Here is a 25,929-nt window from a genome sequence, read left to right on the forward strand (position 1 = left end):
AAGTGTTTCATATTTTGGATAGATTTGAAGAATGTTTCATAAACTCTGACAGCCCTCTTCACAACCTCCTTCTCTCCAGTGTTTGGCCTTCTCCACCCCCACCCCTTGCTCTGAAAGCTTTAAGCATTACTTCTGCATGCCTTTGCCCCATATAGCATTAAATACTTGTTGCTTTGGATTTGCTGGTATAGTGTGCTGCCTTGAGTTTGGCTACTAATGAGTGTTTTTTTCTCAGTTTACTTAATAATCAAAACTTTTCTGCTTCTTGATACATTCTGTAGGACCTCTTTTCTATAATTCCTCAATACAAAAGATATAAAATCAAGGGAGCAACCACTCAGAGAAATGAATTATATCTTGGAAGAAATACCTGAATCTGTTGTAGAAGGGAAAGGAAGAGAAAAATAACTGATTATACTACGCAAAGAACTAAAATAAAAAAATCAATGTAGATACAATATATACTGTACACATACCTTTACCTTAGATTACCACATGCGCATGCAGGAGGCAAAGGGTATGTTTACATACCCTTTACCTTAGACTTAGATTTTGGTCATTTAAATTCTTAAATGATTAAAGCCCTTCCTAGTCTTTCTGTGCTCTCCTATTACCATAATATTAAAGAGACTTATATCCATGTGTTATGGTACATGAAACTATAATTTATAGGCTTTGCTATGTCCACCTGAATATATATTTCCCAGTTAAATACAGCTTCAGAAAATGTAATTTTTCAAGAAATATAAATTCAATCTCTTTAACAAAATAATTTTAAGTTCACTAGAAAAATAAGATAAGTTTAGCTAAGAACAGTTTAACAAGTAATGTAATGACTTGTCTTACAGTCATTTAAGGAATTATTTTTAATTATTTGTTTTAATCCTCACCCGAGGTTATTTTGCCATTGATTTTAGAGAGAATGGAAGAGAGACGGAAAGACAGAGAAATATCGTTGTGAGAGAAACACATCAATTGGTTGCCTTCTGCACATGCCCTGAGCAGGGCCCCGGCCAGGGAGGAGCCTGCAACCCAGTTACGTGTCCTTGATCAGAATCGAACCCAGGGCCCTTCAGTCCAAAGGCCAATGCTCTATCCACTGAGCCAAACCAGCTACAGCTAAAGAACATTTTAAACATCATAAACTACCGACTGAAAGCAATAGACAAATCAGTGAACAGACCTGAAACAAACTATAAATAGTTATTAAAGTCTTATAACTTTGTTTTTAAAATAATTCTTTATTGTTGAAAGTATTAACATATGTCTCCCTCCCCCCGACCCCTATTGGCTCCCTCCTACCCTCTCTGCCTTATAACTTCTATAGCTTACAGTTAGAAGGTCACTGTGGAATGAACCTTTAGAAAGTCTTTTAACTCAGAGTATAGCTTCAGGTTCACTCTCTAAATGAGGAAAGTCTAAGGATGGTTTAAATTTGACCAGAAGGTATTAAGAAATGGTATTCAGTTGTTTAGTGAGTAGTTAACCCTCTTAAATGTCTAGGTTTTTTTAAAAAGCCAGTCAGAGAAAGACAAGTACCATATGATTTCACTCATAAGTGGAATCTAAGGAGCAAACTGAACTAACAAGCAAAATAAAGGCAAATTCATAGATGGAGAGTAGGCTGCCTTGGGGGTAGAGGTGGGCTGGGAGGGTGGAGGGATTGAGTAAAAATGAAAAAAAAAAAAAAAGAGAGAACTCATGGACGCAGACAACAGGTGGTGATTTCAGGGGATAGGGGTAGTGAGTTGAGTGGAGATGGAGGGAGGGTATGGAGGGATAGATAGATGGTGATGGAAAAAAAGGAAAAAAACCCTATTTTGAAATAGAAACATCTGTTTATTATATAGGTAGTAAATTTTATTATTTAAAATACAAATCAATGAAACAGTACATAAAATCTCTTGCAATCCCAGAGATAGCCACTATTTACCATCGAGTTTTAAAACTAATTTTTGGGTTGAGTGAATGTTTTTGTTTTATTTTACCTTTTTATTTTCTTAACCAAGAAGATGATAAACTATAAGCATGATTATTTGAGTGCAGGACTATTTAGATTATAAAATTTAGTGAGTTTTTATTTTCACCAGAAATAGGAAACAAATTTGTCACAAAAAAATTAGACCTATACTTAAAACAGTGTCTGGCACACAGTAGCCACTCAAAAAATATTTCTGGAATGAATATACAGAAAACAATTCAGTCCTCAGTATGTGGTCAAATTGAATCTTATAATAATCACCATAATCATAATTACATTTCATGTTTTTAAATCCTTTTACATAACTCTAAAAGATCCTTATTTCCCTGTGGTATTTATTTTTAAGATTTAAGGTTTTTTAATTGATTTTTAGAGAGAGGAAGGGAGAGGGGGAGATAGAAACATCAGTGATAAGAGAATCATTGATTGGCTGCCTCCTACACACCCCCTATTGGGGATCAAGCCTACAACCCAGGCATGTGCCCTAACCTGGAATCGAACCATGACCTCCTGGTTCATAGGTCAATGCTCAACCACTGAGCCACACTGGCTGGGCCATTTCTGAACTTTTCATTCAGAAATTCTTTGAAAATTTTCAGACCAACCCTATCCAGGAGACTTTGTAACAAATGCTGTTTATAATTTTACATAGGGAAACATGTAATTTAAAAAAATAAGATTAAAGTTTTAGGTAACTGATGTCAATTTCCTATTTATTATACTCAGACTTCCCCCTTGTATAAATCCTCTTTCTAACACTGTTGCAGAAAGTTGAAAGTCTTCAGTTTGTTGTTCTTCTTAGATCATATTAATCACAAAAATTTATGACTGTCTTCTTTTCATATTTTTGCTATGCAGAAATTCTAGTTGCCTCTCTCCCTAACATTGATCCTAACAAACATCTATAATCAAATATACCAAATGCTTATATTATGCCAAAAGCTATGTCTCTTGAGGTGTTTCTGTTTACTTTTATAGATCATAAAGCTTCCACTTAATATACATATTTATATTTCAAATAAATGCAAGCAAATATAAAAGTGTACAACCTAAAGATTAAAGAAAAATAGCATATCTATGGAACTAGTTTGAATGTCAGTACTTTAAAATTTGAAGAATTATATAGCTTAGATGTACCAGTTAAATAGCAAAACAGTCATCTTAAATTTATCACCTAAATGATCTTTAAAATAAAAATCTAACATTCCAGTGCTTTTTAAATTTATGGGAAATTGAGGAAGCAGGATAGTTTTCTTTTTTCTTGAAGTAGCTCTTTAACATTTAGGATTATTTTAACTTCAATTAGAAGTTATCTGCAAACTTAACATTCTCAAATGAAGAGATACTAAAATAAAATAGTATTTTAAACATATGCTTCTTAGAGCCTAAACATGTTTTGTTTTTTACTTTGTGTACATAAAGTTAGTTAATAGCTATTTTTAACTCATTTACTTTGTGACATAATTTCACAAATTAACCACTTAGGGACTTAGATTGTATGGGATCTGTCTATGGATAATCTATTGTTCATTTTCAGTGTCTTTATGTCATAGTGCTAGATGAGGAGTAATGTAATTTATCAATCTATTCTGTAAAAAATCTATCAGGCCTTTGATTATCTTGCTTGACACTGATCCAAAGTTCCCTTCCTTTAAAAGGTCTTTTCTTCCCATTGTCTCTGTAAATGTGTCTCCCTCTGTCTTGGTTTTAAACTAGTTTCATTATACTATCAGTTTCTAATATGTTGATTTTTTTATTCACTATTTGATATATTTTTTTCCTAATATATTTTTTTGTTTTAGCAGGTAAAAGAATCATAACTTAATTGTTTAAAAAAATACATTCTCTAATAACTATCTTTATGCATTTTGCACGTCAACTTTTTTTCATTAACACCTGAGATCTTTTATAAAAAGAAGTCAAACTCCATGTTTAACAAGTGCTTTTCTGGAAGCTAAATTAAATATTAATGGATCTCTTTCCCTTACCTCACTATCCTTAAGAATGGTGAATCTGTTAACTTTGGCTGCATCCTTAAAAGTTGATGGTTGCTCACAGTCTAACAAAACTAAGGTCATCAAACTTGGCAGCAGAGATAAAAATGTCAGTCTTGTTGTGATAACTACCCCAATTATTTCATTATTTTTCCAGCTTACGTTCAAAACATTTTATAGAAATATTTGATACTGCTTATCATTTTCAAAACTTAGGGAGCAAGCAAACTGTGTTTGAATGACTTTATAAATTGTCTGAGAGTCAAATTTTAGAAAGTTGTCTTTTTCTAGATATTTGCCCCTCATTAAAAACTGATTATAAAAAGTAAAGGCTTAAAGTATAATTCAACAAAATCTAGAAAATGTAAAGAAACTTAAGCTAGCTTGGGTGAATTCGAATCCATCTTCTTTGCATAAATTCAGATTTTAAATGATGGTCAGTTTTAAAGTTTGTATATGCTTAAAAATTGGAGCTGAGACCATAAACAGCTATGTTTGTCTCATGTATATAGTTTCAGGATTATATACTTATAACTGTCAATGCAAGTTCTTTTTCTAAAATAGTAACATTTAAAAAGAAAACAAAACCCTAATCCTTAAATTTCAGTTGTGGTCCACAGATGTGGTTTTGTTCTCATCTGCTTGTTTTCTCTGCTCCAGTGAGAAATCATTAGCCTGTGTTCTTTATAGAAGATTTATTCTGTGTTTGCAATAGAACATATTTATTATTTCCCCATGATTGCTGTGGAATTGATCAGCACACATACAGATTAATCCTATTGCATAAGTAAGGATTCTCCAAGTGACATCTTGAACTCAGTAAGAAAAAGTCTGACAATGACCCTTGCTGCACACTCATAATTTAATTGTATGTGTTTCTATATGATTATGTGGTCATTTGAATGTGAATGGGTTTTTTAATTGATGACTTCCACTTTTCAATTGAAAAATGTGTATGGAACTAATCTATTTACTATTCACTGTTATGAAATTTAAAATGCAAATCTCACGAAAACAGTATGTCCTAATATTTTTCTCTGCTACCAAATTTGGATAATCTCTGTTCTAAAAGTAAATAGAGACTATAATTAATTGCTCTGCATGGATACAGGTTCTGATTTCTTTTCATTCTTCCCATGGATTCTTAGGCCCTGTAGTATGTTTCCCTGCATTTTCATGTCACTTCTGGTATGGATAACTCTTTAAAACTCACTCCCTCCCCTTCTCCTACTTTGCCCTTTACCCAACTTCCGTATGTGCTTATTGGTGTGAAACCCTGGGACATTAAGCCCATACAATAATAGCGCTCGACTTGTCCCCCTGTTCCTCCAGGAAAGGAAGTTCTTCAAAGGCTTCTTTGGAAAAGTAAGTTTGATGCCACATTTGTGCTTGCTTTATAAGGAGTTACACCCCTAGTATAGCACTGACATATTTAAAAAAAAAAAAAAAATACAGCTTTGGTATCTTTATAATACAGCAATTGATTTGATTATATATGGAAATTAATGAATTGGAAAGTTGCTATCTATGATATTACCTGTGTCTGTTGATACTAAATCTGATTATTCCTAGGAAAGTCCAATAAACAAAGTAGGTTAAAAAAGGATTGTCTCTTCATTAAGACTAGATGTTAAATTTAATTTGATATCGCAAAACTATTCATATTAGTTGAATTTTTTAGAAGTGGGTTTTATTTAGTGTTCTATATTGACAGAGAAGTGGGGAGAAATATTAAATTCAAGTGAAAATTAAATGTATCGCAAATTTTACACTCAGTGCTATTTTTTTCAATCTAAGTTAAATTTCAGGTGAAGTTCTACAGAGCCTAAGTAATCCACCTAAATTCACAGATGTAATAAGTGGTAAAAACTAAGATTTGAACCCAGATAATCTGACTCTGGAGCCCACACTCTTAATCACTATGCTATACAGTCACTCTGTTTTCCTATTATTTTACAAGTGAACTTTAAAAGATTTAGCCTTAAGAGATGCTAATAAATAAAGAGCTTCTGGGAAACTTTTATTCTCTTTTTCCTTCAAAGATAGTAAGTAATTAACTTTGGCTTTATCTCTAGTTAATTTACTTTTTTATTAGTTAAAGCACTAAAGAGTCTTTTTTAGTGGTTCAAACTAACATTTTATTTATTTGGAGATATTTCAATCATACTAGTGAGTTTGACTCCCATAAGATTTCCTTAAAAGATGCTAAGTAATCCCATAATGGCATCCACGAATAAATGTGACTATCAGAGTTTTTTCTTATGTTATTGCAGGGAGAATTATTTTATGACAGGCTGATTTTATTCTAATACACAATTTTTAAAATTACAAAGTCATTCAAAGAGTTTGGAAAACAGGCAGGGGGAAGCATCTCTCATAATCTTACCAGAATGTACTTTTAAATGCAAAACTACTCTGGAGCCTTTTAAATCTTTCAGGTTGCCATCATTCAACTCACTTTCACACTGTTTTACAAGAAATAGGCTGGTGAAAGAGACTAGGTTTATTGAGTTTGCTAGGTTAATTGTGGTTTGATAAAAGCTGAAAATGAAGAATTCATAGGACATATAATAGGGGGTTTTTATCCAGTACAGTTCCTCATGAATTTTCACTCTTTCTTAGCCTTCACATCATGTATGATTTAATGGTCCCAGGATAACAAGAACAACAGTTACCAAGAAATGTTTCCATCAAACATTTGCATAACAGTAGGTAGATATAAGAATTATCAGCCCTGATTCTGAATTTGTAAGTCATGGCCAGGAGAACTGCTTCCTCTTTTCACCAAGTTGCTACCTGGACCTGACTACCCAGTCACTTCCCTGTTCCTGCATGACCTGCTGATGGGCGCAGTGCCTCCAGAAACTTTAGCCATAGGGAACAACACCCCGGCCTGTTACGGGACTTTATTATTAACCCATTGCAAACTTACACACATCGTAAAAGGGAAGGGGGAAAAACTGAGAACCTGAAATAATTTTTTCCAAAGTAGCTACTTTAAATTGCTCATTATTTTAGAGAAGTCAGGAATATACTCAACTCTTTAGGAAGTATTACAGGCAGCTTCATTTGTGTTTTTGGCCATACGAGGCCAGTACTCTATTACCAAGTAATTATAGGGCACTTAACATTTTAAAAGGATTTCATAATTTTCGTATATTTAAGGAGCCCCATGAGCTAAGTAATCTATATTCCTATTTTTATGAGGAACTGACTGAACATGGTGATATAAAATGCTTAGACCTCCCATCTATGTCTCTTTAAAACCATTGTATTAGAAAAACTTAGTTCAGTCTGCCTCCTGGGAGTTTTTCTTCTGTGTCCTGCTTACTATTCACACAAAACACTTCAATTCTGGTCACTAAATATGTGGAAATCACCCCCCCCCCCCCCCACTAAGCAATTCTCTGCAACACCAGCTGGGTGTCCTACAATTTAACTCAATTCTGACATTGTCTAGAGATAATGTCAGATCACAGATGTTAAGGGCTTAGTCCAGCCTTGGGCAAACTACGGCCCGCGGGCCGGATCCGGCTGTTCTATCTGGTTCTCTTGCTCTCCCCTCCGCTCCTTTACTTTGAATTTATATTAGTTCACACAAACACTCCATCCATGCTTTTGTTCCGGCCCTCTGGTCCAGTTTAAGAACCCATTGTGGCCCTCGAGTCAAAAAGTTTGCCCACCCCTGGCTTAGTCCCACATCGGTGCTCCCACTCTATTTCAGATGCCAATTTTAAGTAGTAGGTCCCCAGGTTACTCACAACTTCTGTGCAGTTTGGCTACAGATTGGAGGGTCCCATGATCTCTTCCTCAGGTTTGATTAATTTGCCAGAGCAGCTCACAGAACTCAGGAAAACACGTTTAACAGTTTATCAAAGGATTTGAAAAAGGATAAAGATGAACAGCCAGATGAAGAAATACATAGGGTGAGGTCTGGGAGGGTCCCAAGCTAAAGAGCTTCTGTCCTTGTGGAGTTGGGGTGTGTCATCCTCCTAGTGTGTATGTGTTTGCCAACCTGGAAGCTCTCTGAACCTCGTAATGTTGGGATTTATGGAAACTTTCTCACGTATGCATGATCAGTTATTCCTTTTTCAGCTCCTCTTCCCTTTCTGAAGAATAGGGAGTGGGCTGAAAATTCCAAACTTCTAATCATGGCTTGTTCTTACTAGTGACCAGCCCTCATCCAGGAGGCCACCCAGAGTTGTCTCATTAGAACAAAAGATTTTCCTAGTGCTCTTACTACTTAAGAATTTATAAGGGTTTTAGGATCCTTATGTCAGGAACGGGTCAAAGACCAAATATTAAAACAAGAGATGTTCATAATGCTTTAATTACTTAAGAATTTACAAGGGTTTCAGGAGCTCTATGCCAGGAACCTAGTGGCTGAGACCAATATATGTTTTCTATTATCTTACAGGCATTTACTTGTATTCATATAGAGCTTTATAGTTTATGATATGCTTTGACCTACTTTTCAATGTGCTACTCACAACAGCTCAGTGAATTAGACAGTATAGTTCACGAAATTGCATTTTACAAATGAATGAATTAATTCAAAAGAGGTCACCCAGTTAGTAGTAAATAGCAGTGCCTGCCTTGAAACCAAGGTTTTCTGAAACCTGGTGCAGAGTTCTTTCACCTACCCCATATTGATGTTCTCGCATTCAAAGGTATTGGCCTTTGCTCTCCTCAAGTATACCTTAATTATAATTAATGAAGAAGTGCTTAATGCAGAGGACACGAGATAGGTCAAGGGTCTGAATGCTTTCCATAAATATGCGTTGTATGGCCTGTGCATAGTTTATAAATTTGAATTGGTTGCCAGTATTTCAAACATTGAAAGCTTGCAAGTACAAAGCAGGATATCTGTTTTAAGAATTAGGTCTGGCCCTGGCTGGGTTGGCTCAATGGATAGAGTGTCGGTCTGTGGACTGAAGGGTCCTGGGTTCAATTCTGGTCAAGGGCACATGCCTAGGTTGCGGGCTCGATCCCCAGTAGGGGGCATGCAGGGGGCAGCCAATCAGTGATTCTCTGTCATCATTGATGTTTCTATCTCTCTCTCCCTCTCCCATCCTCTGAAATCAATAAAAAAAATATTTAAAAAAAAAGAATTAGAAGGTCTGGCAAAATGGCATGCTTTCTATGTGACAACAGTGGCTTGAGCTGAGTAGCTAGCAACTATGCCGTTTGGTTGTCTATTTGCCACAATACCTGCAACTTCTTATTGTCCTTGCACTCAACCAGCTTCTCTCATTTTATTACCTGCTTCTAATCCTGGAGAGTTTGTGAACTCCTCCCAAGGCTGTTATGTCACTTTGATTAAGGAGGAAGTGGGTAACCATGTCAAACTGTATAAAAATCACCCAAAATATTATTATATCTTTTGTAGCAAATCCTGTTAATGTACTGCCAAATATGGTTTTCAAGTTTTTATGCTTTCATGATTATTAAATGCCATCATAGAAATGGTTATGTTTTAGAGAATTCATGGTTTAAACATAATGCATGGTTATATTGATTTCACCTAATTCTCAAGAATAAGACATTTCATGGTACTTATGACCCACTTAAATCAGGATACTCTCATCTTCACTCTATTTTAGATTTCCCAAATTTCTCCTCTGTGACAAATTGTGCTTAGTGCTTATTTTCATTCTGGATCCTTTTCTTTAAAAGGATTAGAATAGCTGCTGCCTCTTTCCTTTCATTCCTTCCTGTTTTTTAAATTCCCATGCCCTTTCTTCTTTAAATTTTATTTTCCTTGCATTTTATTGATGCATCTTTTGGGATTTGGTTTATTTTTCTTTTTGAAATACATTATAACACATTCCTGAAGAAAAACAAAAAGTCCCAAGAGTAATCAGAAGATTCCCATTCATCCTTGGTTTCATTATTTCCTGTGACATAATCAACTAGTATGTCACATGCCCTGGTCACAGACCTTTTCTAGATTTAAAAAAATCAATAACCTTGGGAGTTTTTTAAAATTTGTATTCATGAAAACCCAGTGGTTCTCAAGCTTCAAGTCATAGTTGGTGTCCAAGACATGCTAGGGACTGTGCTAGGCCAGTGGTCGGCAAACTCATTAGTCCACAGAGCCAAATATCAACAGTACAACGATTGAAATTTCTTTTGAGAGCCAAATTTTTTAAACTTAAACTTCTTCTAATGCCACTTCTTCAAAATAGACTCGCCCAGGCCGTGGTATTTTGTGGAAGAGCCACACTCAAGGGGCCAAAGAGCCACACGTGGCTTGCGAGCCGCAGTTTGCCGACCATGGTGCTAGGCTATCCAGATACAAAGATAAGCAAGACAGTCTACATTTTTTAGTCCATTTACTCTATTTTTAGATGACTATTTGGCACCTCCTTCTCTTTTCTTAAACCTCCAGAATTTCTTACTTTGTTCTCTCTTTCAGCTGATCACCTTGCCTCCTACTTCACTGAAAAAATAGATTCAATCAGAAGAAAACTCTCATGTGGCACTTCCAAATCTACTCACCTACCTGCATCCATGCCTGTATGCTCTCTTTTCTCTCCTACACCAGGGATGCACTGGCTGCTGGCTGAGGCCAGCTCCTCTAGTAGGTTCATCATTCCAGCTTCTCCTTATTCTAGCAATGCTACCCTCTGTTTCCTCCACAGTTTTCTTTGTCTAGTGCAGTGGTTGGCAAACTGCGGCTCGCAAGCCACATGCGGCTCGCGAGCCGCGGTTTGCCGCTCCATTGACTAATGAGTTTGCCGACCACTGGTCTAGTGGATCATCCATTAGCATAAAACACAAACCATCCTTTTTTTTTTTTTTTTTTTTTAAAGGTATCTTAGTGCTTTCAGTTCCTGCACTCCCTTTGTTAAACTCATTTAATCAGGCTTTTGCCCTCACCACTGGTCAATTCTTCTTTCTTCCAATGGTCTTGTCATCCAACCTATCAGCAGCATTTGACATAGCCCATTCCTCACCCTGCCTTGAAACACTCCAGTTCCTTGGAGTTCAGGGATCATACTCTTGTCTATTTTTTACTAGAGGCCCAGTGCACGAGATTTGTGCACTCGGGGGTCCTTCAGCCAGGCCTGCGCCCTCTCGCAGTCCAGGAGCCCTTGGGGGATGTCCCCTGAGGGGTCCTTAGTACTGCTGCGGAGGCGGGAGAGGCTCCCGCCACCACCACTGCGCTCGCCAGCTGTGAGCCCGGCTTCTGGCTGAGCAGCACTCCCTCTGTGGGAGCTCCTGCATTGAGCCTCTGCCCCCTGGTGGTCTGTGCACATCATAGTAACCAGTCGTTCCACCGTTCGGTCAATTTGCATATTAGCCTTTTATTATATAGGACTAGGGGCCCAGTGCATGAATTTATGAACCTTGAAAGGAACTATAGGCTGCGAGGCTGCGGTGGGCATAGGGGCAGCTCTTGGCCCATCCTCCACGCCCCCACCCAGTCCCTCCTGCTGCGGCCCGAGGTCCCCTGTCTGCTGGCAGCCCCACTCCCACTGCCGCTGCTCCCATGTGCTGATGGCGCAGAGTGATTGGGGCCGGTGCCAGCAGCAGGTGCGAGCAATGGCTGCTGCCCCGATCGCCCCTCAGGAGCATGGGGAGGTGGAGAAGCCTTCAGGGGCGATCGGGGCCAGTAGGCACCAGCCGTGGGTGTGAGCAGTGGCTCCGGTGCCAGAATTGGGTGCAAGTGGGGCCGGTGCCAGCAGCAGGTGTGAGCACCGGGCGGGACTGTGGCACACGGGAGCAAAGAATTTTCAGTAACTACCAGAGGCTCACCCCAATGACAGCGACCGGTGTCCCGCCTTGGTCTGGCGCCCCTGCTCACCTGCTCCACCATCCCGCTGTGGCTGACGCCCACCATGTTCCACGCCCCCTGGTGGTCAGCACATGTCATAGTGACCAGTTGTTCGGCCGTTTGGTCTATTTGCATATTAGGATTTTATATATATACTAGAGGCCCAGAGCATGGAATTTGTGCAGGAGTGGGAGGTCCCTTCACCTGGCCAGCAATTGGGGCTGGTCAGGGCCATCTCACCCAGTCCCGATTGGGGCCAATCAGGGCTGGTGGCCGGGAAGGGACCGTGGCAGGGCTCCAGGGCATGTCTGGCCTGTCTTGCCCAGTCCTGATTGGGGCTGATCAGGGCCGGCCAGGCAGGAGCTGTGGGAGGGCTCCAGGGCATGTCTGGCCTGTCTCACTCAGTCCCGACTGGCCAGACCCCAGCAGCAAGCTAATCTACCGGTTGGAGCATCTGCCCCCTGGTGGTCAGTGCACGTCATAGCAACTGGTTGACTGGTTGACTGTCTGCCCCCTGGTGGTCAGTGCACGTCATAGCAGGTGGTTGAGTGGCCTTAGCATATCATTAGCATATTACGCTTTGATTGGTTGAACAGTCAACCAGTCGACTGGACACTTAGCATATTAGGCTTTTATTATATAGGATAGATAATGCTGCCTACCGCTGTGAACTCTTCTCTAACTCTACCTCTCCCTGATGATCTCATAGTGTCATGGGTTTAAATATTGTCTCTAGTGCTGTGATTTTGAAATTTTTATCTCCAGACATCTCCCCCAAACTCCGTAATGGTTTATATCTTAGAAGCAGTATAGCGTAGGGGTCAAGGGCACAGAATTTAGGGGGCCAGATTGTTTGCATTTAATCCTGGTTCAACCACTTACTAGCTTGTAACCTTGGGAAAGGTTCTTAACTCTCTGTACCTCAGTTTTTCCACCTATGAAAAAAAAAGATAATAGCCCACCAGCATGGCTCAGTGGTTTAGCATTGACCTATGATCCAGGAGGTCACAGTTCAATTCTGGTCAGGTCACATGCCCAAGTTGCAGGCTGGATCCCCAGTGGGGGATGTGCAGGGAGTGGCTGATTGGTGGTTCTTAGCATTGATATTTCTGTCTCTCCCTTTCCCTTCTTTCCTGAAATCAATAAAAATCTATTTTTAAAAAAGATGATAATACCAACCTTATGGGATTGTTGTGAAGATTAAATGACTAAGTATAAGCAAAGTGTATAAAACTTTGCCATAGTGGGTGTTAGGTATCGTTATCATCATCATCATTAAACATTTCACAGATATCTCACACTAACCAAAATTCTATCTTTCTCTCCCCTCATTTTCCCCAACTCACATACAGCAACTCTGTCCCTGTTCTCTAGCCAAAAATTCTGGATCTTATCGTTACTCCTCTCTCTCCTATACCCTATATCCATTCCATCAACAGTTTCTGTCTCACTATCTCCACCACTGTTGCCCTGGTCCAAGCCAGCTTCTCCTTTCAGCTGAATCATTGCAGTAGTGTTCTGTTTTCTCTGTTTTCATTGTTGCTCCCCTACCATCTGTTCTCAAGATATCAGCCTGAGCGATCTTTCTAAGACAGAGGTCTGATTGTGTTGCTCCACTGCCCCAGATCCTTCAGTAGTTTCCTGACCTAATCAGAGCCTTTTGGGCCTTGTAGGGCACTGTACATGAATTCCCTCTGTTCCTTTTCCTGTCTTCTCCCACTCTCACTCTTGCCCCCTCTGTTCTATCCACACTAGCTAGTTTCCTTGCTATTCCTTGGGCACACCGGGTATGCTTCCACCTCAACCTTTGCACTTGCTATATTTTTCCATTCTTTGTTCAAAAGCCCCATTCTCAGTGAGGACCCTATTTTAAATTCCTAATACCATGCTCCTCTGTATACACCCACTATTTCCCTTCCTAGCTTTATTTTTCTTTGTTTGGGCATACCACCACTTGTCATACCATACATTCTACTTATTGTTCATCTCTTCCTCACTAAAACATAACTCTCTGAGGACAGAGGTCCTCATCTAAAGTTTTGTTCACTGCTGAGTCTTCAATGCCTAGAATAGTAGGTGGTCCATAGTAATTGCTCCAAAATATTTGAGTTAGTGAATGAAAAAAATGAATGAATGACAGATGCACTGGTTTCAAGTTCACCTTGTAGTGAGAGAAATCAGACAGATTTTAAAAAATGGTTAGCAAATTGTGTAACATTAATGTACCAATAGAGCAAAAGAAGAATGTGAGAGGTTGTGATGAAGGTTTCTGGGAGGAAATAGCACCTAAGGCTGACTTAAAACTATGAGTTCCGGTTAAACTTAGAAGAGAAAGGCATTTCAGACAGAAGAAACAGAATTAACAGAATCACCGGGAGGAGGAGACCAACTCGATCATTCATTTAACTTAGGGATATACGAAAGAAACAGAAGACAAGACCCAAGTTTCAGGCATGGATGACCAAGGGGTGGGGAAATCATTCATTGTAAGAAGAGGTATGATGATTTGGTTTTGAAGAGATTGATTTGATATGCCTGTGTATTTTTCATTTCTGCTATTACAAACGTTTGAAATAAGAATTTAATATTAGAATAATTCATGGGTTTTCCCCCTCTCCTCGATTAAAAGTGATTTGGCAAACTAGGAGAGCTCAATTGCCTCCAGATTTCTCTCCTTTGCTTTTTGGTTCATGATATGCTACCATCCTTATTTTCTCCAAAAAAAGCCTTTAAAGGCCTCCTCTCTCATTTAAGAAAATGCAGGAAATAGTGTATATTAGTGTCCCAGATGAAAACTTACTGCACTTTCAATGAAGCAGTCATTAGAGATAGTGCCAGTCTCAAATCCTGGAGAAAGCTGCATTTCTTTCCCTTCACTGCTTTGTCCTTTGGGGAATACTCACTGTATCTAAGACCGAATCTGTTTATTACACAATTACGTTCAGAAATTCAAATGTCATCAAACTACAAGACTTTAAGGCCCTTGTCATGTTTAAAAATGAAGCCATGTTTCCTACAAAAGGAAAGAAGTCTCTTCATTTATTACAAGGCACACCATATCATGGTTGTCTGTGAATATATTATTACTCTGTAATGATGGTTATCTCTGTGTGTAGGTGTGACAAAAAGACTAATCCATGATTCTTTACAAATTGGGTACCTTGATGGCTTCTGGTTTGTAGCAGAAAGCTTTGTAAACTAGAATGGCAAATCTCTGTTACTCAGAAAGAGTGACATGCTCTGCCCCTCCTGCCTGAACTGGTGGCTGCTGTTGCTTTGTAACACCTCATAGCTATGCCAAATTATGCTTCCATGTGTCTTTATAGCATTTCTTTACGTTGGCTTACCTTAGGACATCTGCTTAACCTTTTTGCTCTTACATGCTAAACAGAATTGTTTTGCCTCCAAATATTACTTCTGTTTATGTTATTTAATTACATGCTCTTACCTCACTGGAATTTTGGGAATCATAGTACTTTAGAGCTGGAAAGCACCTGAGATCTGAGTCATAGTTTAAAATAATAGGAGATAAACACATTTGAAAACAACAAAATGGAAAAGAAAAATGATTCAGGGACATAATTCTAAACGGGTTTAAGATTTTAATATAATGAATTATCTTTTCAAAAAGATTTAATGTTCACTTTTCAGGGGTTACAGTGATTTATATCAGGTCGGCATCTGTGGCACATTACTTGTTTTGTTGAATAAAGTTTTATTGGAACAAAGCCACGTCCACTTGTTTACAGTTGTCTATGGCTGCTTTTGTGCTACAGTGGCAAAGTTAAGTAGTCATGGCGTAGAATGTATGGCCTGCAAAACCTTAAATATTTATCTGGTCCTTCACATAAAAAATTTGCCAATCTCTGATTTAAACAATTTAAAAACTTATTTCTCCAATTGGAGACCTGAAGAACTTTTCTAGCTAACACCAATATGTAAAATGAAAGATCAACTGTTAGGATCTGTCAGCCTACTGAGGATATCACTAACTTGTGATCTTCATCCTTTTTCAATTTCTTTCTTTTGAAAAAATGGTGTCTACTGGAGATAGGTTTATAGATAGGTAGATGGCGTTCTTTATTGTAATTAGTTATTTCAGTTGCCTTTTATTGTGAGTAGCTTTTAGATTTAGAGAGAGTGATCTTACAGTGAATTGAGCTTGTTTATGTTATTATTTCTGTGTTATTTTTACAACCATTGTTTCTTCATTGGTGTTTTCATGTTAAGATTGCCTGCGCATTTCTCTTGCCGTGTAAGTTTCCTGACATAGTAAATTGTAATGGATCTACTCACTACCTGCTATCATTTCCTCCAGTATCAGCCTGCTTAATTTCTGTGTTGGTTTATATCTACCCATAGTAAAAGGTATTTAAGGCAGAAGATAATTTTAAAATTCTAAGTTGGATGTTTAGAGAGTTGAGTGGTTATCTGAAAGTTATATTTGTCATCTTTCACTCATAGGTGAGCTTGAGCCTTCTACTCAGATTTCACCAGTTTAAATTCGAAGTGCTCTCCATGTTAGATACATTTTCTTTCCTCAAAGAATAAGCAATTTTCTCTTTGTTGTAAGACTGTTTTTTGTACATTGACACTAGTCAGTGTGAATTCTACCAATAAGCTTGAAATTATTATTAAAATAGAAAGTGTTGGAACAGTGGTGATGAAGTAATTCTGAATGTCTCTCACCTGCATTACCCTACCTCATTGTTATTAGTTTCTGAAGTACTACGTAGTCTTTTTTTTTTTTTTTTTTTTAAGAGGTGTTTGTGGCAAACTCACTCTCTAGTGGACGTGTACTTTTCGCTTCTTTCATAGCAGCACCCATGACCTGGCCTCTTTCTTTTTCTCTACCTGAATAAAACTTACTTTATTCTAAAAAAAAAAAAAAAAGTGTTTGCATCACTAAGATGTATGTAAATTCTACATTTTATACCTAGTTATTTTTAGTTTAGTTTATTGTCGTTTGGTTAGCTAACTTGTTCTTATCTCCTTGGATTAGCTTAAGTGTATAGTTTTAGGGCAAACAAAAGCAAGAACTTTTATCTTCTCTCTGTGACTTTTATCATTTTCTAAAAGTTGCTTAGGAATCCTAGTTTATATTATTAAAATAAAAGACTAAAGTTCACAAATAATACAGAAGCATTGCTACTATAGAATCTGGGAGGGAAGGCTGAACTTAATTTCACCTATAGTGAGCCTTAATATCTCAGTACCTGGTGTAAGTGGCAAACTAGAGTGACATCCGAGTACCAGCACCCAGGTGTATAAACAGCTATAGAAAGACTTTATATTTGTTTTCTTCCCCTCTTTAGGGAGATTAGAGGCCATGAAATATGACAAATACAGTGCCTAACTGATAGGTTAGCACACCACCTTTATAAAGATATACCTCAAGCCCTGGCCAGTGTGGCTCAGTTGGTTGGAACTTCATTCCGTACACCAGAAGATGGCGGGTTTGATCCCTGGTCAGGGCACATACCTAGGTTGTGGGTTTGATCCAGGTGAGGTGTGTGTGGGAGGCAACCAGTCAATATTTCTCTCTCACATCTATTGATGCTTCTCTCTCTCTCTCTCTCTCTCTCTCTCTCTCTCTCTCTCCCCCTCTCCCCCTCTCCCTCTCCCTCTCCCTCTCCCTCTCCCTCTCCCTCTCCCTCTCCCTCTCCCTCTCCCTCTCCCTCTCCCTCTCTCTCTCTCTCTCTCCCTCTCCCTCTCCCCTCTCTCTCCCCTTTTCCCTTCCTCTCAAAAAAAAAAAAAAAAAAAAAGAAAGAAAGAAAGAAAAGAAAAAGACATTCCTCAAAAAGTAGAGATGTTCCTATGATGGTATAATTGGGCAAAGAAAATTTTATAATTCCCTATATAGGATGAGAATAAATGGGGAACAATCCCATTTTAAAATGGCCTTTTATTTTTCCCACCTTCAGCCTCCCAACTCCTTGAAGTATATCTAATCTATCTGTTGGCTCAGATATTGAATATTGCAGGCTACAATTGTAGTAATCAGTAAGCAGATTAATAAAACTTCACATTTAAATTTCTTACACAGGATTTCCAGTGCCAATGGCAGTCTTCTAATCAGCCATTTCCTATTTCCTCCAGCAGATATTTAGCACATTTATTCCTTCAAACTCCTGCTCTGTACCCAGGCATTGTCCTGAGCTCCAAGGATATAGCAGTGATGGTAACAAGGCTGCCCTCACAGAACCTACCTTCTAGCAAAATCCTGACTGCTACATAAGTGTTGGTTAAATATGGGCAGTTACCATTGTTGGTGGGATGATGATTGTCCCAGTTTTCCTGGAGCAGCCCCAATATAACACCTGTTTCACTTTCAAAAGGTCCCAGTTTGGACAGAAAATTATATGACCCACCCTAGTTCTAAACATTTTACATATGTTAATTCATTTAATCCTCATAACAATCCCATGAGGTATATAAGATTATTAGCATCGTTATACAGGTATGGAAACTGAAGCATAGAAAAGTGGAGTAGTTTGCCCTTGGTCATATAGTAAGTGGCAGAACCAGAATTCAAACCCAGACAGCATCCTGGTTTCAGAGTTTATGCTCTGAGTTCCTATGCTATACTGCCTCTAGATGGCTATTGTCAATCTTTCTCTTACTCTGCATGTCTCCCTTCCTCTTGCTAGCCAAGTAAAGCAAGTGATCTCATTTCCTTCACAGATAAATCTGTGGCTCTCTCGAGTAAACTTCCTCAACTTGCCACTCCCGCCTTTATAAATCTGTCTTCATTTCTATTTAGCCTCACTCCATCCCTCCATTTCAAGGAAGGGGCCATCTTTCTCTCTGTCTAAAACTTGTACTCTAGTCCCATCCCATCCCACCTCCTGGATGACTGTTTTCTAAATTATTCTTCTGTTTCTCTTGGGCTTTCAGTCTCCATCTTTCCACCGCTTTTCCCATTCAGCATGTAAGCATGATCTGTTGTTGAAGGTATCAGTCTTTCAAGAAGCTTTACTGTTGGGAGGGTTTTTTTTCCAAGTTTATTAATAACATAATGATGATAAATGGCTGTCAATTATTCATTACCCTGTTAAATTTCAGGTACTGCATATATCTCTGATCCTTTTACCAACCCTGCAGATACTTTACAGATGAAGAAATGGAAACTCAGAAGACTACATAACTTACTTAGCTTATGAATAGTGGCACTGAATTCAGACTCATATTTACCTTCATTCTGTTTTTGGTACATCATACTAGTTTATCACAATTCTTAAAGACTTCCCTTGATCATGTGCCTGTCCCCCATTGCCCTATAGCTCTCCTTTTTGTAGAAAAGCTTTTTCAAAGAGCATATTTAATACTCATAGACTCTTGCCTTTTATTTGCTTCTCAACCCTCTGTCTTCCACCTCTGTATTAATCAGGACCTTCCAGATACAGAGCCACCATCTGTTTCTCTCTCATATGTATTTAGATTATCTATCTCTCCATATGTTTAGAAAGGGGGTGTTGATTTTAAGAATTAGTTCATACATTTGTGGGGGCTGGCAAGTCTGAAATCTGTAGGGTAGGCCAGCGGGCTGGAAACTCAGGTAGAATTTCAGTGTTACAGACTTCAGGCAGAATTTCTTCTCCGGGGAAACCTCAGTTTTACCCGTAAGGCCTTCTACTGATTGGATGAGTCTTCTTCCACCATATTATCAGAGTAATCTCCTTTACCTAAAGTCCATTGATTGTAAATGTTAATCACACCTACAAAATACCTTCACAGCAATATCTAGACTCGTGTTTGACCAAACAACTGGGCAACCATAGCCTAGCCAATTTGACACATAAAATAACCACACAACCTCTATCACTATACTGTGTCTTCATTGCTAAATCAAATGGACACTTTTCACATCTTTTCTTACTTGATTACTGTGCAACATTTGACATTTTGGACCACCCCATTACTTCTTGAAACCCTTCTCCCTTAGTTTCAGTCACCCATTTTCCTGTCCTTCTGGTTATTTCTTTTCTCATATTTCAAGGACTTAACTCATCTTTTCCCACTTCTTTAATTATTGATAGTCTCTTCTAGCCTTGGTCCTTCTATTATTCCCATGATTGATGTCTCTCAAATCTAAAATTCCATCTAGAGTTCTCTATTGAGCTTCAGACCTATTTTTCAATTACCTGTTGGACATCTTAACCTTGATGTTGCACAACACATCTCAAATTTTGCTTGTCTAAAATTGAAGTCCTATTCTTTCCCTTCTCAAACTTGTTTTTGCATCTCTTTTATTCTCTCTTTTTAAAACATGTTTTTACTGATATCAGAGAGAGGAAGGGGGAAGGAGAGAGAGATAGAAACATCAATGATGAGAGAAATCATCTGTTGGCTGCTTCCTGCATGCCCCCAACTGGGGATTGAGCCTGCAACTTGGGCATGTGCCCCAACCTGGATCAAACCCTGACCTGGTTCATGGGTCGACACTCAACCACTGAGCCACACCAGCCAGGCTCCTCTATTCTCTATCTTAAATTAACCTCCCTACCCAGTTAACCCAAGCCAGGAACCTGATAGGACTCCTCAGCTTCTCCCTTACAATTACCATGTAAAACTTGCTCATCTCCATCCCAGTCTTAATCAAGAAGCTCAACCCTCATTTTCTCTGACCTGAAATCTTGTGGTCTTTTTGCCTCCTATCTGTTTCTTTCCAGCCCCTCTTACTCTGCTGCCAGAGTGATGTTTTAAAAATGCAAATCTGTTTAATTGTGTTTAAATTCCTCCAGTAGCTCCTAATTGCCCCCAGAATTAAGATGGAATTCTTTAGAAGGCCTACAAGGCCCTCTGTGCCTAGGCCTTTCTTACTCTTTCTCTCCCACCATGCTTTGCTCACTCATCATACTTTCAAGACAATATTTATTGAGCCCAGATTTGCCATTTCCTATATTGCTGTTTTTTTCTGCCTGGTATGTCCACTACTTCTATCAGTTCCTTCCCTCCTTACTCCCATCTGGGACATGTAAAAAAATTATTTCAGTACCCAGTTCTGTCTTCTCCTTTGAATAACCTTCTTAGATTCCACAGATTTGACCATGCCTGCTTCCTGATATCATTATACACTAGCGGTCCGGTGCACAACATTTGTGCATGGGGGGTGGCCGGTGGCCCTCAGCCCAGCCTGTGCCCTCTTGCAGTCCGGGACCCCTAGGAGGATGTCTGCTGAGGGGTATGTAGTGCTGCTGCTGAGGCAGGAGAGGCTCCCACCACTGCTGCTGCACTTGCTAGCCATGAGCTTGGCTTCTGTGGGAGCACATTGACCACCAGGGGGCAGCTCCTGCATTGAGCATCTGCCCCCTGGTGGTCAGTTTGTGTCATAGCAACTGGTCGTTCCGCCGTTTGGTCGATTAGCATATTAGGATTTTATTATATAGGATTGTTTTGAGTTCTATAGCACTCATCACTGTATTATTTTTTGTTTATCTGAGTGTCACCTTTCTATGGGCTGTGAATTCAAATACAGTATTTCCACTGTCTGGCATATAATAGGCTCTCATCAGATGTGTGGTGGTGATGGAGATGATGATTCCAAGTGGATCACACAGCTCATTTCAATAAGGCCATGTCTTCCCTACTGAGGAGTGTTGGGTTTGGGCACACACAGAGGAGAATGGTAGACGTTTCTTTATCTTTCCTTGTCCCTTCTAGAAGCTGCTGCTCCAACTTTTAGTACCTGATCCCTTTTGATGTATACTTTTTATCATGTTTTAATATCCTCAGCCTTCACTTTGCTTTTGTTTTATTTTGCTCATATCCTTGGAGCAGTTAGAAAGAAAGAAAGCTGTTAAATTGCTATTACAAACTCCCACTCTCCTATTTTCATTCCATCACAGGAGAAACCATATATCAGCTTTTTCCCCATGTGATTCTTACGTGCAAAAGAAGTCTTTTCTTAGCAGTAAAAAGAATTCATGTCATAATAACAATATTTTCAACAGCTTTTTAATTCTCCTATGTCTCCAAAATGTCTCCATGCATTTAATGTCAAATTAAAAACTAGACTAGTTCTGTGTTATTCCTGGGAGAAAAAAAAATAATGGTTTTTAAAGACTGTTAAAGGAAGAATGAAAAATTCTTGGGTTTTTAACATGAAAATTTCAGATGATCAAGGTCCGGCTGTATACGTTGGGGTCACACGGTAGTAAAATGGTCAGCATTTCAATTTAGACTCACGTATTACTTCTTACTCTAAATACACTTGTAGAAGCTACTTGTGGTGTAACTCCTTATGTATTTCAATTTATCTGACTCGTGATTTTCTTGGTTTATTTTTTAAGTGGGTGAAGAATCTACTTATGAATTCTTTGCCCTTTATGGAATGTGGTATCTTGGTTTTAATATATCCCCTCCCCTTTACTTACTTTTATTGTATTGTTTTGCATTGCGTTTCTAAAATAATGGCTTTGGCTTGTCTTTTCCTGAATGTTTCTGCAGTTTGGTTTGAGTATATGGCTTTGGGCACCTCTCCTGGACTCCATTTGTACATGTGAATTTTGGAAGGCAGAAGTCAATGTTTTCTGTGGAAGATGACTTTTAAAAATATACATTATATGTGTGTGTCTCTCTCCCTCTTTCTTTTTGGTTTCTCTTAAAAGACTGGAAAGAAAGCTGTTAAGGCAGTCCTGTGGGTATCAGCAGATGGACTCAGAGTTGTGGATGAAAAAACTAAGGTAAAACTTTTACAAACTTAAATGTAACTGCTCGTATGTCTTTTTAATCCTCATGATCAATTATAGTGCCATTAAGCAGTTGTAGTCACTCTGTATCCTTCACTTTGTCCAAAGTACAATCTTCTGAGACTAGTTAATGTTTAGGAAGCCAATTAGTTACTCATTTACCTTATAAAAAATAGAATTCTCTCCGCATTTTGCCCTACATGACGCAGCATGTTTAGCCTACCAAGCATTTTCACTTAATGTTAAGATCTGAGTTCTATTTCTGTTGTTATACATTTTTTAAAAAAAAATGTGTAACCCCACAAATTTGATGTAAAAGATGATGGACCTTTTACCGCAGTTTTAAAAAATATTTTTAAAGATGATGGACCACATTAGAAGTTTCTTCTTGTTCCTTAATAGAACTCTGTTTTTAGAAAGTGATATTTGAATTGATTGCTATTTAACTGAAAACCCAACTTAAGTGAAATCTTAAGGACTAGTAAATGGCTCATTAGGTTAACATTTACTTAGCACCCACACAATATCTCAAATCACAGGTAGCATTTTGCATTTGAAAGAATGTGATCCTACATGCCTATAAGAATAGAGACATATGCCCTAGCAGGTTAGACTCAGTGCATAGAGGATTGGCCTGCAGACTGAAGGGTCCTGGTTTCGATTCTGGTCAAGGACACATACCTTGGTTGCAAGTTCCCCGGCCCTGGTTGGTGTGCGTGCAGGAGGCAACCAATTGATGTGTCTCTCTCTGTCTCTCCTTCTCCATTCTACTCTTTCTAAAAATCAATGGGAAAATATCCTCTGGTGAGATTAATAAGAATAGAGACATAGTCTCTTCCCTTAGAGATCATATAGTGTTATACAAGTATATTAATACTTAATTTAAATTTCCTAAGAGACCTAAAGTCTGGAGAAATTTTAGCAAGAAGGCAGTTGGGAGAAAGTCTGACCAGTAAAGAGCAGTTTGATGGGTAACTTGCCCGATACATTTTAAGTGATTTAATATAACTGCATTTTAGTTATTTTGACCTTCTATCAAAGGCTTTTTCTTTTTTTAAAGTTCAAGAGAAGTGGTAGTGTTAAATGTACATGAATCTTGGAAACAATGATCACTCTATTTAGATTATTTTTAAGAACTTTTAAGTGTTTTGTATGAAATTTGTACATGGAGGCTATGTTTTTAATTGCTTTGTACAATAATGAGAAAAGTGATGTTTCCCCCTGGTGGTTGCTTATAGCACTGACACTAATTAGTTCTTTCCACACAGTGATAATAATAATCGGTGGATTGTCACTCTTGGACCCATTATGAGTGGAAAAGAAATTTTCAATCTGTATAATCTATAAAGGGATCATACTTAGAATATATAAATAACTCCTACATATCAATAAGAAAATTACAGACAACCCAAAAGACAATTCCTTTGCTAAAGAGGAAGTTCATAGTAATCAAGGTTATGCAAAATAAAATCATAATAGCTGCCAAAATAAAAACAAATTATTTATTTTTAAAGCTTAAAAAAATTTAAATTTGTTTTGAGAGAGAGAGAAAGAAACATCAATTTGTTTTTCCACTTATTTATGCATTCATTGGTTGATTCTTGTATGTGCCCTGACCTGGGTTCGAATTTACAACCTTGATGTGTTGGGATGATGCTCTAACCTACTAAGCTACCCAGCCAGGGCCACAGTTGCAAATTTTTAAAAAACTAACTGGCAAGCTTATGGAGCAACAGGAACTCTCAGCAATGCTATATAAAAGCCATTTGATTTCATTGTATGTTTTAGTACTTACAGCCTCATCTCAGCACCTAGGGATTCTAGGCCATGAGAATATCACACAGAAGAGCCTCAGAACCTCGAGATTTTTAAAGACATTTTGTGTAATGTTTATACTGTGCATATACTGGGTCATTCAGCAAGTATATAAACAGAAAGTCCTCAAAATTAAATCATCAATAAGTTAATAAATACATAGAACTTTTGGGAATGATGTTATTAAATAAGTTATATGGAAATTGGATTAAATATATTGATTTACATATATTGCACATTGAACATGGACTCTGCCATAATAAAATTATAATCAGCAAGCATATGTTTTAGAACATGAAGATGAGGTGAGAGAGGCCTCTGGGCAAAGGACCACATGGGATCTCTCTAAGGTCAAATTCTTAGTATTCAGACTGCTGGCCTCAGATCCAGCTATTCCATAGGTTCAATGCATTAGGTGTGAGGATTCTGTGTTATAAAATGAACATTCTGTGTTTCTTCTGAGAAGGTTGAATAACCTCATAATTCTCTGCTCCTTTGTGTTTCCCTTTTTCAAGGACCTCATAGTTGACCAGACAATAGAAAAAGTTTCTTTCTGTGCCCCAGATAGAAACTTTGATAGAGCCTTCTCTTACATATGTCGTGATGGCACCACTCGGCGCTGGATCTGTCATTGCTTCATGGCTGTCAAGGACACGGTGAGTTCAACCGGGATTTCATCATGACTAGCCTCAGTCAGCAAAGCTCCTTCCGGGTTGGCTCAGTCAAGCACTTTGCACTTGACAAGTACGTGCTGTTACAGTACTTGGAAGTGCCTACACTAGTCTGCGTTCATTCCTTTTATTCAAGTAATCCACACTCTTGGTGTGACCCTGCAACTCACGGAGCAAGATGACTGACTAGCTGAGATCCATGGTCATGAAAGGAAAGTAGATGTATTCTGGGGAGGGTGGCTGGTAAACTTTATTTGAAACTTTCATTATTAGAACCATTTTCAAGATCTTACATGTATTTATTTGCTAAGACATCTGGGTAGATGATATTGGCATTTGAAAGGTGTTTATAAATTTATTTGCAAAGAAACTCCACTACAAATGAAAGAACTGAGTTGGAGTGTATTTCCAATTAATTAAAAAAATAGAAATACTAAATTATGGTATAATGAGTGTACTAGAAATTGTTACATGGTAGAAATTTTTTATTTTGTTTAAGAATAGAGAATAACCTAATGATCCTTCATGTAAATTACCTAAAATTCTAATAGGAAAGATGTCTCTTACATGTTGATGATGATTTTAACTATAGTTATAGTACAGCATTGAGTGTATAATTTCTGAGTTTTTAAAAGTTCAGACAGAATGAGGCAGTATAACCATTCACAAAGGTTACAACTTAATACATCCTTGGCAAGATTTAACCGTAGAGTGGTGACCTTACTCTAAAATTGAACAAAAGATTTTTTTTTCTTTAGTTCTTGGAGACAGTGGTATAAACAAATATTAAAGAGCTCAGACTCTGAATCTGATATGGGTTCCAGACCTGATTCTGGTTCTCACTAGCTGTGGGATTTGTAGCAAGTTACTTAACATTGTCTAAGTCTTAGTAGCCACTGCTATAAGATGGAGATAACAGTTGCAAAAACTAAGTTAGATTAATGAATTTAAGCACTCTTAGCATGGGATCTGGCCCATGGTAACTGCTCTCAAAATA

The 25,929-nt window shown here is 38.2% G+C and overlaps 1 protein-coding gene across 10 annotated transcripts in view; it reads left to right on the top strand.

The window, feature by feature from the left end:
* NUMB (NUMB endocytic adaptor protein) overlaps positions 1–25,929 on the top strand; it is a 158,261-nt gene that overhangs the window by 120,166 nt on the left and 12,166 nt on the right. For 6 of the 10 annotated variants that reach the window (XM_080661122.1, XM_080661126.1, XM_080661128.1 and 3 more), the window contains 2 exons: positions 22,366–22,440; positions 24,777–24,917. In XM_080661122.1, coding sequence (XP_080517248.1) covers positions 22,366–22,440; positions 24,777–24,917 — 216 coding nt within the window. Of the gene's footprint in view, positions 1–5,307; positions 5,341–22,365; positions 22,441–24,776; positions 24,918–25,929 lie in introns of all 10 variants that reach the window. The other 4 variants (XM_080661124.1, XM_080661119.1, XM_080661125.1 and 1 more) reach the window with 1 other exon arrangement.

The sequence above is a fragment of the Plecotus auritus genome, assembly GCF_963455305.1.
Source record: "Plecotus auritus genome assembly, chromosome: 1".
NCBI classification, from domain to species: Eukaryota; Metazoa; Chordata; class Mammalia; order Chiroptera; family Vespertilionidae; genus Plecotus; species Plecotus auritus.